Genomic DNA, 15,617 nt, shown 5'->3' with positions numbered 1-15,617 from the left:
TTGCCCCTCCAGCCCTTGTCTTGAAGCCAGATTCTTCAGTTCCTTTCCATATGCCCCTGATGCACTTTTTGAGCTGTTGCCCCAGTGCTGGAGCTCAGAGCCAGTGAGTCCAAGTAAGTCCGTGTATGGGCCCTTAAGAGGCAGAGACCTTTTTCTCACTCAGCAAGATTCTCTTCTTGTTTCCACAGTTGAAGTTATGGGGACTTCTCTTTCCAGCATTGGAACCCTGGACTGAAGAGCCTGGTGTGGGCTGGGACCCCCCGTTCCTCAGGGAGGACCTTTGAAGCTGAGATATCCCTCCTGGTTTTTAAAAGACAAAAGACACATCTCTGATGTGGCTTCTTCATATCCTTAGTTATAGGATGTCCGTTCATCTAGGTTTCAGGGGGTTCTCGATAATGGTTGTTCTGTATTTTGCTTGTAATTTTGATAGAGTTGTGGGAAGTTTGAGTACTGTGTTACCTACACTGCCATCTTGACTGGATGCTAGATAACATTTATTTGTATTGCTATAGAGAAGAACCATTTGCATTATTATTGTTTTTTTATCATTCATATCCTTACAGAGTTATATAATAGACTGATTTATTTATAGTCAAAGGTGTGAGATAGGGTATGTGGTGAAATAGCTGTAATCAATAAAAACTATAGGAACTGTCAGCAAGTAAGTAAAACCACCTCCCTCCCTCCCCCCACCACATTTATGGCTAAGAACTGGCAGAGACCAGCTAGAACTAGATCCACCATGAGGACTAATTTCACCTAGAGATAACCCCTAGACTTTTACACTCATTGTAATACATTAGCATGTAAATGACTCACCACTCACTGCCATGAATAGAATCAGAAAGCCCATACAAGGACACAGTGGCTGATGGAGCTCCTCCAAGAAATCTCCACTTCTTTCCCAGGAAGATCCTAAATATTCCTTCCCCTTATTGAATCTCCTACCCCCCTGATTAAATGAGCCTCAATAGCCCCACCAGTGTTGCTATCGACTTATCAACCAGGAGGTCATGGTTCAATTCCCAGCAAGCACATGCCCAGGTTGGGGGCTTAATCTCAGTAGTGGGCATGCAGAAGGCAACCAATCGATTCTCTCATCTATATTTCTATCTCTATCCCTCTCCTTGCCTCTCTTTCTAAAATCAATAAAAACATATTTTAAACAAATAAAGGAATCAAATTCCACTAAAGGGGAGCTGCTGTGTCTGTGGAGTAGCCTACTTTCTGTCTCACTGCTTCACTAATAAGCTCACGTTCACTTTAAACTCTATGCTGGCTTGTATTTGAATTTTTTCCCACATGAAGCCAAGAACTCACAGTAGGTCTCAGACCCTCAGGACCTTGGACCCCCAAAAGTGTGTCAGGTGCATATTCTCATAAAACCAGCTCCTCTCCAGAAGATCTGTTAGACATGCCCAGCGCTCCATTGTAAAGACACCTGTAATGTCTAAGTCTTGGACAGTTTTTCCCCTGACATGATCAAGATGTCACTACTACCTTTTCCAAGGGAAAATGGTATTCTCCGATCTAGACACACAAAGAATTTTTATAACATGTTAAAGAACTTTTGATCGAAAGGTCAAGTTAAGGTACAAATAGCATAGAATGCCAGGAGTTTTTACTTTATTTGGTTTTTTTTCTCTTTCTAAATTTGAAAGGCAGAATTTTGTGGTGGTCAATAACACAAATTCTAAAGTCCAACTGCCTGGCTTTGAATTGCAGCTCCAAGGCTATGTGACTTAGGACAAATTAGTTCACCTCTCAGTGCCTCATTTTCCTCATTTTAAAAATATGAATGATAGTATTTTATCTCATAATTTTAATGATTAGGTTATTATTAGTCATTATTAGTTATTATTAAAAACTAGAGGCCTAGTGAGCGAAAATTCATGCAAGAGTAGGCCTTCCTACCCCCAGCTGCCAGCCCCTGCTTCCCTCTGGCACCCAGGATCCGGGCTTTGCTCCACCTGGAATCAGGCGATTTGCTCCAGCCCCGGCTTTGGCCAGAATGATGCCTGGAAAGATGTTTGGTCTAATGGCCTAATTAGCATATTACCCTTTTATTATTATAGATTGTGTGTGTGTGTGTGTGTGTGTGTGTGTGTGTGTGCAGATTTTGGGGAGTGTCTGGCACATGGTTAGCATTATAAGGATTTGTTAAGCAAAATTTTATAATATAACACAAATAGACGTAGAAGAAAAAAAGGGTTCACTTTTAAATCTTTAAAGGCGTTTCTCATGAACACTCATGAAACTGAGAGAGGTGTACTCTGGGCCTTTATTCCAATACAGTGGGGCCTTGACTTACGAGTGTCCCGACTAACCAGTTTTTCGAGATATGAGCTGCCTCTCGGCTGATTTTTTTCTTTGAGTTGAGTTGCGAGCTAAAATTCGGGTTACAAGCCAGCTTCAGAAACCCCACCGCTAGTTGGCACAGCGAACATCACAGTGATTTGACATACGAGTAATTTGAGTTACGAGCTCCATCACAGAACGAATTAAACTCGTAAGTCAAGGCCCCGCTGTACTAGTTTCCCGGCATGCGAAATCACGTGAGTCCCAGAATCCCTCCTCACATTCACTTCCCCACGCACGCAGCCCCACTCTCCTGCCCAGAAAGAGTCCCGGGACCAGGGAGACAGGACCCAGAAACCCAACCGCTGTGCCAGCGGGACCCAGAAACCCGCCCGTGCCTCTGGTCAAGTCCTCCAGAGTCAAGTTCCTGCCCACCATGCGCACCTGCTGATCAGATGTTCTAGTGTGAGGGCATCACGACCATTAGCCTATTAGCTCTTTATTATATAGGATAGCCATTACTTAAGAGAAACTGCTTATTCCTGAATATCCTAAGGCCAAAGACATCTCAACCAAGATACCATTAAGTTTTCTTTTGATGCTTATCCTGTGGGGGAAGTTTCTTCCTTTGCAGGAAGTCCAGCGGTTAGTTTCCTGTAGGTAAATAACGTTTCTTCTAAAGATGACTTGATCCTGTTTCCCATGAAGACCACTGTGGGGTTAATATCGTGTGCTCCACCAAAGGAGCACATCCTTAAGAATGGACCTAAGCTATGAAGGACAGGGAGCTTTGTCCCCATCTAGATTCTTTTTGATCCTCGTATTTTCTCTGATCTCAGTTCGTTCTACTAGCCAAGAACAATCATCTGAGCTGAAATAAACTTGACCTTTTTTTGGGTCTTGAGTACATCCGTTAGCAATAGTCTGAAAATACATTAAAAACTCCAAGCATTCCACAAATCTATAAGACATGAGAGGGAGCTTTAATATGTGTACAATCCAGAAAATAGGGAGCATGTGTGTAAAAGCAGGGAAGAAAATTTCCTGGCCAGTGTTGCTCAATGGTTGAGCCATGAGGTTCCTGGTTTGATTTCCAATCATGGTACATTCTGGGTTGCAGGCTCAATCCCCAGTAGGGAGTGTGCAGGAAGCAGCCAATCAATGTTTCTCTCTTACTGATGTTTCTCTCTCTATCCTAATCCCCTATCTCTCTCGAAAATCAATAAAAACATATTTTAGAAAAAATTTTTTAAAGAGATAGTGGAGAAAATTGATATAAGGTAGGCCAAGCTACCAGCATGATGTTCTCATCATATATCATGCGTCATTTTTTGTCACAATAAATCTATGAGATAGGTACCATTAATATTTCCCCCTAAATTTAAGGAAGCTTAGATTCAATTTCTTTCCAAGGTCACACAGCAATTAAATGGCACCTATTGTGAGACTTGATCTATAACAGAAATTTACCAAAATGGGAAGTTCCTATTTCATGCCTTCTTCTTTTCATGTTTGTGGTTACACACTGAAGGTGTTCCTTGGAGTCATATGCAGTCTGGAGAATGTTTTCTTGACTTGAGACCAAGGATTCAGGTGGCTTTAAACAAGTAGCCAAAGCAAATACAACCTTTTTTAAATCCTAGTTGCCATATTTCTATTCACCCCTTGGTATAATCATATAGAGACTTGTTTTATTTAGGAACAGGTCCAGAATTATTTTCAATATACACATTCCAGTTTTCAAGAAAAATTCTTAAAATCCAAATATTTTGTTTTAAAGTTTTTATTTGAACATTAGAAGTACATATACTTTATATAAAATAGTAGAAAAGTCAACACTGTCAACCAAATAAAAGTATATCATCACCATAATTATATAACTTACTTATATATCTTAACTACATCATTGTCATTTTTAAAGTTCTAGATATATTCTGTTCTTATTACAATTAAAATGGTACCCTTACTGAAACATTTAATGGTCAAAGAAACTAATATTTTCTCTAAATTTATTAATCCAGAGAAATAATGATAATTTCTCAATTTAAGGATGTTAATGACCAACATATTCTCTTGGCCTTTGAAGGTGTTTATTTTCAAACTTAATAGCAGAGTTAAGTAAAAATTGACAATGAGAATTTTTAAAATTAAAAAGAATCTTATATATTTTGTATAATAACTTATCTATATGATTATTTGTCTATGGCCTATAGATTTTACCTTATTTTATGATATATGTCACTATTTAATGGTACACTAGGCACATAACAAGTATGAAAAAATACCTATTAAACTAGAGTAAATTGGCAAACAGCAGTAATTATATAATTCCTAACAATTAAGGGTAGCGTTCCGATTCAGTACTCTGATGACACGGTTGGTTGGGGTATTATATTCAAATATGACAGCTCCTTGGTAAAAATAGTAGTGTTCTAAAAATGAAAACAAATTGAATAGTTTAATTCTCTGCTTGTATTTCTTTGAAAAGATAACATAGATTATCATTTATTTTTTAGATTATCTACATTAAATAAGGTCTGATTCAAATATATAAAGTTTGGATCCCTTGGCCCTCAGATATCTGCCTACTGTCAGTCATTTCACCATTAAATATTCTCTTTAATTTTATTGAGAAGGTTGTTTTGTTTTAAAGGCTGACTTTTAACATGCAAATGTTTTACACTCCACGTGGAGAACTCAGAGTGGGAGAGAGGAGATTGGGCCCAGGTACACACACCGAAGCCTTGATGGAAGAAGTACAAAGCTCATGGGGAGGGTTAAGAAAAATACAAAATATCTTGGCCTAGTCAACAATCGCTTAGGTTGATTTTGCTTAAAGACATTCACGAATACAAACTCAAGCTCTCTCATCCCACCATCAGCCCCAGGCCTTGAGAGCCCATGAAGAGTGAAAGGAGATGAAAGGAAGGTAAAGAATGCAAAGTATAAAAAAGTATGAAAGGCTCTGTGTTTTAAAAAAAGATTTCAAGTATCTTCATAGCTTCCTAGTCTACTTACTGTTATAATAGAAGGCTGCATCAATTGTAGGCCCAATTCCTTGGAAGTGGTCAATAGTCAATTTGGGATAACCAGGGTCCATGCGTTGCTTCCTCTCATCAAACCTGAGCAAAAAAACAAACAGCAGAAACTTCAGCATAAATAGACTTCATGACAAAAACTTGACACTTCATGACATGAACAACAAAACCCACCTACTTCTGTCCTGAAAGGTACTTACTAAAAAGAGTTGAGCTGCACTGATGGGAAAACCCAGGACCTATGGTAAACAGCTCACTGATTTATTCTATGTCCCTATGGGACTCTAACCCCAGTCTTCTTGACTACCAGTCAAACACTCTCCTCCCTCCTCCACAATGCTTTCGCAGTGCTCAGTCCCTTTTTATAGAGCCTGGTTGTCTAATTTCCTGTTAGTGAAGACATTGCAGGATCAGCTGTCATTCAGAGAATGGTTTCCTCGTTTTGTCTTCATGGGTCCAGTGATTCTGGAAAGGAATCTGAAACTCCGTACACCCTCCTACCTGACTGTAAAGACTAGGTCCCATATATCTCCACCACTATTTCCCAATGTGTTTCCACTATGATTGATACCATGACATTTAATGTAAAGTATTCCTTTCAAATACACTATGTGTTATTTCAAAATTCAGAATCTAAAAGTCCAGAGAAAAGAACTAGATAGACAATGAATATTCTAGCTCTATATTCTGTTGATTTATCTCCCTGGAAGATAAAAAAATCTTTGGGAATTTGTATGTAAAACTATTCTTCTAGAAAATCCCATTCCCTGCTTGTTTCACTATCTTAGAGGTCAAATTAGTAATCATTAAAGCTCACCTCCAATACACTTGATCTACAAAGAAGTAGGTCTTACGAAGAAGTGGGTTATAAATGGCTGCATCAATGCTTTTTACAGACTCAGGAAAGCCCAAAGAATGGATGCTTCTGGGGTAATTTGGCTGTGGTCTTAAATTACTGATTAACCAGTACTTATCATCTGTGAATACAAAGAAAAGGGCACATTGGAATCATAAAGAGTAATAGAAATATATGTTGACGCACTGTGAACATCATTCTTCCCCCATTCTTCCAAAGTGTATTGTTCCTTGTTCTTAAACATAGCCCATTTTCTATGGTTCTGTATTTCCTTTCCCCCCATAAGTATTACAATCTATATTTTATAAACTTTTCTTGAAATTTTTATATATCATCTATTTAATTTATGTTAGGTTATAGTTCAGTGTACAGTTAATACAATTTGGAGTGGTTTTTTAAAAAATCTATATTTATAAAAAGTTGTAGTATTTCCTTAATTTATTCTCTTCCTTGAAGTAGACTCAATAGCAAAACCAAACATTGGAATTACCTTTAAAAAGAAAAACATGTTGTCCAGTTCCAGTGTCATAAGCAGCTTGAATACCAGATGTGAAGTTTGGCCATAAGAAAGAAATTAAACCAATACTGGCATTTGGATTCCCAGGAATCTGCATCCAGAAGAAACTGACATGTAAAACATTAAATACATGTTAAAAAATTGTTGTGGACTCAAGAACCATGAAATGTGAGTGGAAAGGACCTGTGAAACAGTTTAATGTTTCTTTTCATGATCTTCACATTCTATTCCATGGATGTCTGTGTAGGAGCACCACAAGGAAAAAAATGTTAAATCAGTTCTTTAATAATAGCAATGGTATTAACAGACAAACTGTTATACCCTGGATATTGGAATCAAAGGATCATTATTTAGTCTGGTCCCACAATCCATTCACTAGCTTTATAATCTAAAAGAAGTCACTTAATCTCAAGTATCTAAGTGTTTGAATCTCAAAAGTGAAAAATATTTTTTCTCCCTTCCAAATACTAATCTTCTATACTTCCTCCACACCTCTAATATCTGTTTCAGTCTGTGTTGTAAGACACGAACCATAAGTCATCCTGGACTTCCCTTCTCTATAATCAAGAATCAAATCCTTTAAATAAGTACTCTGTCACAGCTTTAGTTCTACTAGACACTATTTTTTATCTATGATTAAAATAGTCTGGCTTCTCTGTTTCCTGTCTTATACTTCCCCAACCCAGATTCCAATTGTAAATCCATTATTTACACACCAGTTTTCTAGTTAAGATATAAATATAATCATACCACTTTCTTGCTTCAAAATCTTCAAGATCTCTCTACTGCCTACAGAATCAAGTCCAAGTCCCTACTTACTATTTTCATCTACTTAATTTTCCATCATTTTCTATTATTCTACAATAAAAACAACAACAAAGCACACCTTAGGAGAAAAACCTTTAAATTTGGTCAGGTATAAAAATAATCCTACCTGTCTTTAAAGTAGAAGATTCCATTTCCCACTCTAGTGGCAGCATCAAAATGAAAATTGGGATCACAGTAAGCCGGTTCTGTACTGTTAGGATTTGATGAGAGTTGGAAGTTTTCTGGACCTCCTGAAAATACGTTTCAAGAAGCATTAGAAAAAAAAATCTAATTTTTAGTTCATCAAAGGAATATCATTCTTTTTAAAAAACATTCCATTTTCTTGATGAAAAATGCATAAAAAGCAATTTATGCTCTCTATAACATTTACAGGAAGCAGACAAAAAAGTTCTTCCCCATGTGGTTGCAACATTACGGAGGAGGAAAAATCTGTTCACTATGGTTTTCTTGTTCCAGTTATATTATATTTTTTTCTCTGTGTACCTTCTTCAATAGACAATGGTATGTTAGATAGAAATAACAGATTCAAGGCCAGAAGGCTTAGGTTTTGCCTCTGGTTCTGGCATTAACATACTAGATCTCTTGTGCTCATCTGCAAAAATGAACATAATATCTGTGCTACCTACCTCACAGGGTTTCCATGGGATTCAAAAGTGAATACAGATGTTAAAGTTTTAGCCAAATACAGGTATCATGAAACCACTCAGAAGCGTGAGTATCTTTATAAGGCAAAACGGTAAAGAAATTCAACTTACCATAGAGAGACTGAATGGCATGTATATCATCATTAGAGAGGTGAAATGTGTTGGGGTCCACATAACTGTAGATGGGGTACATTACAGCCTGTGGATCACTGGAATGGTCTAGACCCAAGGCATGGCCAAGCTCATGAACAGCAACTAGGAACAAGTTGATGCCTAAGAGGAAACCAACCAGAAGAGGAAAAGAGCAGTGAAATCTGCAGGCATCTAGAAGACAATAACACAATTTAAATCTGACACAATGAGAAGGGAAACGTTTGGGAATCCTTTACTTGGTTCCCCTCCTTGTACAAGGTTTTTCAGTCTTGGTACTATTGATATTATAGCCCAGATAATTGTTTTGTTTTGTTTTTTAGAAATCTCTGGCTTACCATTAAATAAATAGCAAATCCCTCTTCAGTTTTTATAACCAAATTGTCTCCACACATTGTCTAATGTCCTCTTGGGAGCAAAATTGCCTCTGGTTAAGGATCACTGCACTATCACACAAATGACATATATTCTGTTGTGAAAATCTCTACAATAACTCATAGCTGTGTTCAATAGTTCTCACTGCACTGCCTCTAAGTTATTATCACTTCATCCTACTTTTACACTTGGTCAGTCTTGAGTGGATATAAAAAAGTACTTAATAACCATTCTTTACTAAACCCAAATATAAGGCAATATGAAGTTTCAGGTACTATGAGTCACTGAGAAATATACCACATTATGTATAATCCTTATACAACTAAAAGGAAGCCACCACACACTCCATCTACAGATGAAGGCACAGTATCAGCGAGATTAATTGACCAAATTAAGTGCTGACCCAAGATTCAAATTTGAATTTCTTGGCTCTAAATAAAGCTCACCTTTTTACTATACATGATTCTAAATAAAATCAGAGACTGTGCTTACAAGTGAGATATATTTACACTGACAAGTTATAGTCATGCTTGTTCATATTTTTCTGTATCTCTTAGAGCATGCACCTTTGTAGGTAAGAAAGAGAGGTGTGTCCTTTCTCTGAAGCTTCTCAAGAAGATTTGAATAACCCTTTAATCTTAGTTTTTATCTGTGTTCTGGTCTAATGCCCTCATTATTTCTTCCTGTTTTATGGCAAAACTGACCGCTCCAAATTGACTTGCCCAGGGTCAAAGTCCACTTAGCCTCAGAGCAAGGCCTTGAAATACTCTCCACTACTCAAGCATGAGCATAGAGTCTACACACTGTCTTTTGGGAGGTGTCCAGGAACATTCCCTCTAACAAAGGGGTTTAGCAACAAACTTGGAAATGCTTGTATTTCTCTCAAATAATGAAAAAGAAGTGTAGATTCTGTCATTCTCTCTGCTCTGCATAATACAGGGAAGAGTAAACAAAGGCTTTGATATTTTGGCCTAAACCTAAATTTATCTTATTCCCAACTCATATAATACTTTGTATAAACTGGTTCTTATCTCAAAATAATGGATTTTTGTTTGTGGGGTTCTTTGTTTGTTTGTTTGTTTCCTACATTGAGTGTTCCTCCAGGGCAGGACTTCGTCCATTTTATCTGTGTAACCAAAGTTCTCATTGACTTTCATTTTTGTCGCTGAAATTACCCCCGCGGCATCACTTCACACTCGAATAGAAAGTAACCATTGAGTTGATTGTTCATCTAATTCACAGTGTCAAAAATTAGGTTGAGAATGAGCACTTTAAGTTAGAATTTTTATAATTTAGCTATTGAAAAATATGAAATTGAGCCAATTAACAATAAGGCAACATGGACAGTTAGAATTCATTGGACTAACATTGGACTAAAGTAAGAATTAGGAAATGCGTGTTCTGACCCTAGCTTTTCACAAGCTAGCCACTAACTTTCCCTTGGTCTCAATTTCCTCTAACTGTAAAAAAACTATATTAAGTGATTTTTCCAAGGTCCTTTAGAATTTCAAAACATTCTAGCTAGCTGGCACAATTCTCCCACACCAAATGAAATGATTATAAAACCAAAATGTTCTTTCATAAAATTTAGACAAATTTAATACGTCTAAGTTGAAAATTTGTAGCTCAGTTAAAAACAAATCGTACATCATTTGTCTTTTGACAATGTAAAAATCTTCTTATCACTTAAGAATCCTATAAGCTTTAGACCATGTGTCAGACTAAAATAAATAGTCTTTCTGGTCTATAAACTATTGCTATCTAACATTTGCAGTATCAGTAAGACAAAGGGGGATGCTGAGAAAAGCAAATTCTTCATGACTTTCTCTCCATTTACTTTCCACATGACTCAGTCACATAATCTAGGATTCCCAATAGAGAGATTAAGTAGGCTTCTGATATGATGGCTCCAACTTTCCAATGGAAAGTGATTCCTCCAAATAAGGGAGGTTAATTATTCACATCTTCACTTTTATATAGGAATGGTGACTTACAGCTCCTCTGTAAATACATACAAATTATCATTGAATGACTAGTTGGGCATTCTGAAATTTTTATCCTAGAACCACAAGAGACTACATGACCATATAACATGGTGTATCTCTATGAGGTTCTCTAAATTCTCTACAGCATTGCCTTTCTGTGTCACTATGAATCTAAGAAATTATCAACATACTAGAGGTCTGATGCACGAAATTCATGCAAGAGTCTTGGCCCCCACCACCGTCCTTGTGGCTATCTCTGCCTCAGCCCCTGCTGCCACGTCTTCGTCTGGAAGGACTTCCGGTCTAATTAGCATATTATGCTTTTATGAGTATAGATAATGGATCAGGAAGATAACCACACCATTTTAGGATTGGTAGCATTGTTAGAATTAGTACCTATGTTTGCGTGAGTTTATGGATTGCACTGTCAAAATCGATCACATAACATACCTATAGTTCCTGAGGTTTCTGAGTTTATACGAAGTAGCTCATCCTCAGATTTTTAGAACTGATCTTTAAGATTACCTAGTTCAATGTCCTCAATTTATAGAGTGTAAAACTGAGACAGTGTTACATTTTATTTATTACAAAAACTATAATCACGTTTTCTCATTCTATAATCCTTTCTCAGTATGTAGCCTCTTCCAAAATGGTGGCACTATTTATAATTTGTTAGGGTTTTCTTTTGTGGTTTTGTTTATTTGTTTGCCTACCTTTGTGGTTCATAGTCCAGCGTTCAGCCTCATCAAAATATATGTCTCCTCCAAAACCAGGTCCAGGTTTAAAAGCATGAGCTATAACTCCATCTTTGCCATCAAAACGGTAAAAGTCTCCATAATCTTTTGAAAACGAAAAGAAGATTAGTCTTTCTATGCATACTCTAGGTCAGTGGTCGGCAAACTGTGGCTCGCGAGCCACATGCGACATTTTGGCCCCTTGAGTGTGGCTCTTCCACAAAATACCACGTGCAGGCGCACACGTACAGTGCGATTGAAGCTTCGTGGCCCATGCGCAGAAGTCGGTATTTTGTGGAAGAGCCACACTCAAGGGGCCAAAGAGCCGCATGTGGCTCGCAAGCCGCAGTTTGCCGACCACTACAGTCTAGGTCATATCAAATGATAGAGATGAAATAAGTCCAAGTTCTCTACCTGCAGCTGTAAATCTTATCATAATGTCAGCCTCTCCTGCATTGATCATGATGAATTTCAAAGGGGTCACATCACTCCATACTTGAAAAGCTTTCTCTATAGCATCGTCAACATCCTCACTCTTCATGTCAGTAGTGTAATTACTGATTCTTTATCAGCAAAACAAAAAAAAAAATATGAAACCATGTGCTAATTTTTTTATATTATGATACTTCATATCTGCTGGTATCATTGGAGAATGAGTTCTTTCATAAATAAATTGCACCAATTTTTTTTAAAAGCATACTTATGATACACAGAAATGTTTATCCTTGGACAACTTCCTCCTTAAATGGAATCTACCTTGATTTGTTCTCATATGTCATTTATAGGTGACCCTTACGAACAATTTACATTCATAGAAGCTTATGCCTTTTGCCCCTGCTCCAAGACTTCTGCATTTATTCATCTTGACTACTTGAGAAAAACTTATCCTGTGTCTTATTTATTGTAATTTCATTCTCCTTTTGTTTGCAGGCTTCCTACTCGGGTCTGGACTGGCAAGCCAAACAATCCCTGAGTGAACAATCCTCGCTCCTGGAGATAATGAACTTGAATAGAAGGATAGTGTTAACAGTTGAGGGAGGCTGCTTAGTCATGACCAAATGTAGGGCCATATCTAAAATTTTCAGGATTCCAGAAGTCAGACCTGGGGGGAAGCAGAAAAATACACGGCTATGATGTTACCTGTAGGTAATGAGATACTTCTCCCATACTGGCCTCCCTTGCGTTGTGTCGAAACGATAAACATCAGGCAATCCACATCGAGGTCTGTGCATCATGTCCAGAGTGGACTTGTCCAGTTGCCCTGTCACATTTAGTCCCAAGAACTGTTGCATTTCCTGAATTTTATTCTCCATGAAGTTCTCATTGACTTTCATTTTTGTCGCTGAAATTGCCCCCATGTTGAAGCCATAAAAGCGTTTCAAGTACCTCTGGAAAAATACATTTAGTATTACCTTATTATATATCTAAAGTTTTCTGTTGGAGCTCTGCATATGTGGATCAACTGTGCACTGATAAGTTTGAATCAGGTATCAGAAAATTAATCATAATAAGAAAAAATTTTTGTGCTGTCATGCGTGTCATAAATTATTAGCAAGATTGATTCCTGGAAGCCCACTAAAAACATCCTATGTCTCTACTGCTTCAAACTTGTTTCTACTTTTAAAAACTTATTTCAGCATCTGACACATCATGGCATTCAGTAAATCAGAAAAACCTTTATTTATTTTTTAAAAATATTTTTTTATTGATTTCAGAGAGGAAGGGAGAGGGAGAAATGGAAACATCAATGATGAGAGAGAATCATTGATTGGCTGCCTCCTGCCCGCCCCCTACTGGGGATCGAGCCCACAACCTGGGCATGTGCCCTTGACCAGAATCGAACCTGGGACCCTTCAGTCCACAGGCTGAGGCTCTATCCACTGAGCCAAACCAGCTAGGGCAGAAAAACCTTTATTATCAGGATCCATAAATTAAGTTGGAATAAAATGTTCTTGCCTAAAAATCCAAAGCTCAACAAAATGGACAACCATGACAAATTCAATGTTAAAACAGTCTTAGGAAATGGGGACATCATCTGAACTCATGTAGTTAGGGGAAGAAATGAATTGCAAAATTATATTTTAAAAACTGGTCAGGAAGAAATATCTGAGATAGAGACAGTAAAGAATATTCTTGCCCTGGCTGGTTTTGCTCAGTGGATAGAGCATCAGCCTGAAGACTGAAGAGTCCCAGGTTCTATTTCGGTCAAAGGCACATGCCTGTGTTATGGGCTAGATCCCCAGTAGGGTCTTGCAGGAGGCAGCCGATCAATGATTCTCATCATTGATGTTTCAATCTCTCTCTCCCTCTCCTTTCTTCTCTGAAATAAATAAAAATACATTTAATGAAATAGTATTCTTGAATTATCATGGACGACTGAAGTGGTTAAAATAATCAAAACATTCAAATCTGAGATTATTACCAGCATTAAATGATTAATGTAAAATACTGTAACAGAAGTAGAGCACCAATTATTTTGAACTAAAAATCCTTGGCCTAGGCTTTTTAGTAAAAGGGACAAATTCAACCACCAATTTTATAACACTCCTTCAAAACCAGTGTCTCTTTATTACATTCCTCTTTGGCAAAGAAAACTTCAGTGCTAAAATCAAATAGCTCCTTAGAGAAGTTTTTTCTAAATAGTACTTTTCAATATAAAACTGGTCAATGTAATAAATCTTAAAGACAGAAAGCAGGTTAGATAAATACTGGAGTGGTTAATACTTACTTGAGCAAATGCCACATTCTTTTCTTTAGAGTTTATCTGAGAAACAGCTCTAGGAGCAATGGCCTGCAGGACCAGGATCAAGAGAAGAAACTTCATTCTAAACTTCTCCTGAATGACAACATAAGTCACCTTGTCTTTTCTAGTACAAGTCCTTAAATGTGTCTCTTTATATATCTTTTAGGCCAGACATGAAGATGAAATCCTTTGAGTGACTCATAGTTAATATCATCTTTCTACAAATCTCAAAAACCCACAAACAGGAGTGTGACCTTACTCTAGGACCAACAATGGGTCAGTTCGTATCTAACCCATCAATGGTTCAATTAGCAATGACATCAACCCTCACTCAGACAACTTGAGGTTATATTTCTTCAAATGAAATGAGCTCCTTCTTCTACCCATCTTGCAAAATAAGCCATTATACAAAAAATTCTGAGTACCAAACTATAGAAATAACTAAAAAATAAATTTTTAGAGAGTTTAGTACCTGAATTTTCACTGTAATACCTTCTTTATGTTCATTATAGATGAAGTAAGCTTTTATTAAAAAAACAACAACAACACAATACTAAATGTAAAGGGTTAGATAAATAAAATGCTTTTTGCTAGAATAGAGGCATCCCCTCTATGCTTACTCTAGCTCCCTGAAGAACCTTGATGTAGAGATTTCATGTTTATTAAAGAAAAGTTTATGACATCATGATGCTTTGATGTTTGTTCTATGTGTTGTACAGACTTAGATTCTGTTTCTATAACTTCACATTTTCAGGCATCTAATCAGAGGCCCATTCCCAACTGAGTAGCTGAGTAGAGAGGTTCCAGAAGCAAATTTCCCTAGAGGAAATCATCTGGAGTTGGCAGCATGAAAGTCAATACTTCAACTTTGGGAGATAAAAAGTTTGCCTCCAGAACCTCTCTACCTCCTTATCAGCTCAACTGCCTTCCCCTGTGACTTAATTGTCCCATTAACACAGAATCTGCCTCCCAGTCAATAGAGAATGTTTGAAGACTGAAAACTTTGAGAATTAGCAATGAAGTCATCCCCCTGAAGGCTGAAGTGCAAACAGTGGGACTATCTCCTGATTCCATATGAACAGTCTGAGGTGGTGTTGAGCAGCAAAATACTGTGCTATGGTTCAGTCATTGCTCTGACCCATCTTCCAGGTCCTGAAAATGCTGGCTGCTCACCAGCATTTCCCTGAGGCTGGAGTCAGGGAGAATGAGTCACTTCCTAAGTAGGAAGGAATTTAGCATCCACCTCCAAGCTCTGCTTTTTTTCAAGCTCTGGGATTTGACTTCTAAAATCTTTCAAGTATTTAATCTGAAAATTAGAATAATAACCTTGGCTTCCTTATGCTTTTGTGATGGTTAATTGAGACAAGGTGTTATAAATACCAGCACATACTACAGGTGCTCACTAATATTCATTCCCTATCCCTTGGCCTGAAAGAACATCATGCA

The 15,617-nt window shown here is 37.4% G+C and overlaps 1 protein-coding gene across 1 annotated transcript; it reads right to left on the bottom strand.

Annotated features, from left to right (window-relative positions):
- Positions 1–4,632: 4,632 nt before the first annotated feature.
- On the bottom strand, positions 4,633–14,252 carry MMP12 (matrix metallopeptidase 12). The gene is made up of 10 exons (XM_036324572.1): positions 14,157–14,252; positions 12,569–12,816; positions 11,843–11,991; positions 11,408–11,533; positions 8,296–8,457; positions 7,647–7,770; positions 6,686–6,819; positions 6,157–6,316; positions 5,320–5,423; positions 4,633–4,733 (listed from the first exon to the last, which is right to left on the bottom strand). Exons 1-10 carry the CDS (start codon positions 14,250–14,252, stop codon positions 4,633–4,635), a joined length of 1,404 nt encoding a protein of 467 aa, XP_036180465.1.
- Between the last annotated feature and the right edge of the window lie 1,365 nt (positions 14,253–15,617).

Source organism: Myotis myotis, unplaced genomic scaffold (genome assembly GCF_014108235.1).
Source record: "Myotis myotis isolate mMyoMyo1 unplaced genomic scaffold, mMyoMyo1.p scaffold_m19_p_10, whole genome shotgun sequence".
NCBI lineage: Eukaryota > Metazoa > Chordata > Mammalia > Chiroptera > Vespertilionidae > Myotis > Myotis myotis.
Note: the sequence above shows the minus strand (reverse complement) of the source record. Positions and strands in the feature narration are given on the sequence as shown.

What these genes read in the sequence shown, in the direction of transcription:
- MMP12 (XM_036324572.1), bottom strand. Translation starts at nt 14,252, where the DNA reads ATGAAGTTTCTTCTCTTGATCCTGGTCCTGCAGGCCATTGCTCCTAGA. An exon ending in AAGTATCTCATTACCTACAG is followed by an intron (nt 11,992 to 12,568) that starts GTAACATCATAG and finishes TTGCTGATAAAG; the next exon opens with AATCAGTAATTACACTACTG. An exon ending in ATCTTCTACTTTAAAGACAG is followed by an intron (nt 6,820 to 7,646) that starts GTAGGATTATTT and finishes TTTACATGTCAG; the next exon opens with TTTCTTCTGGATGCAGATTC.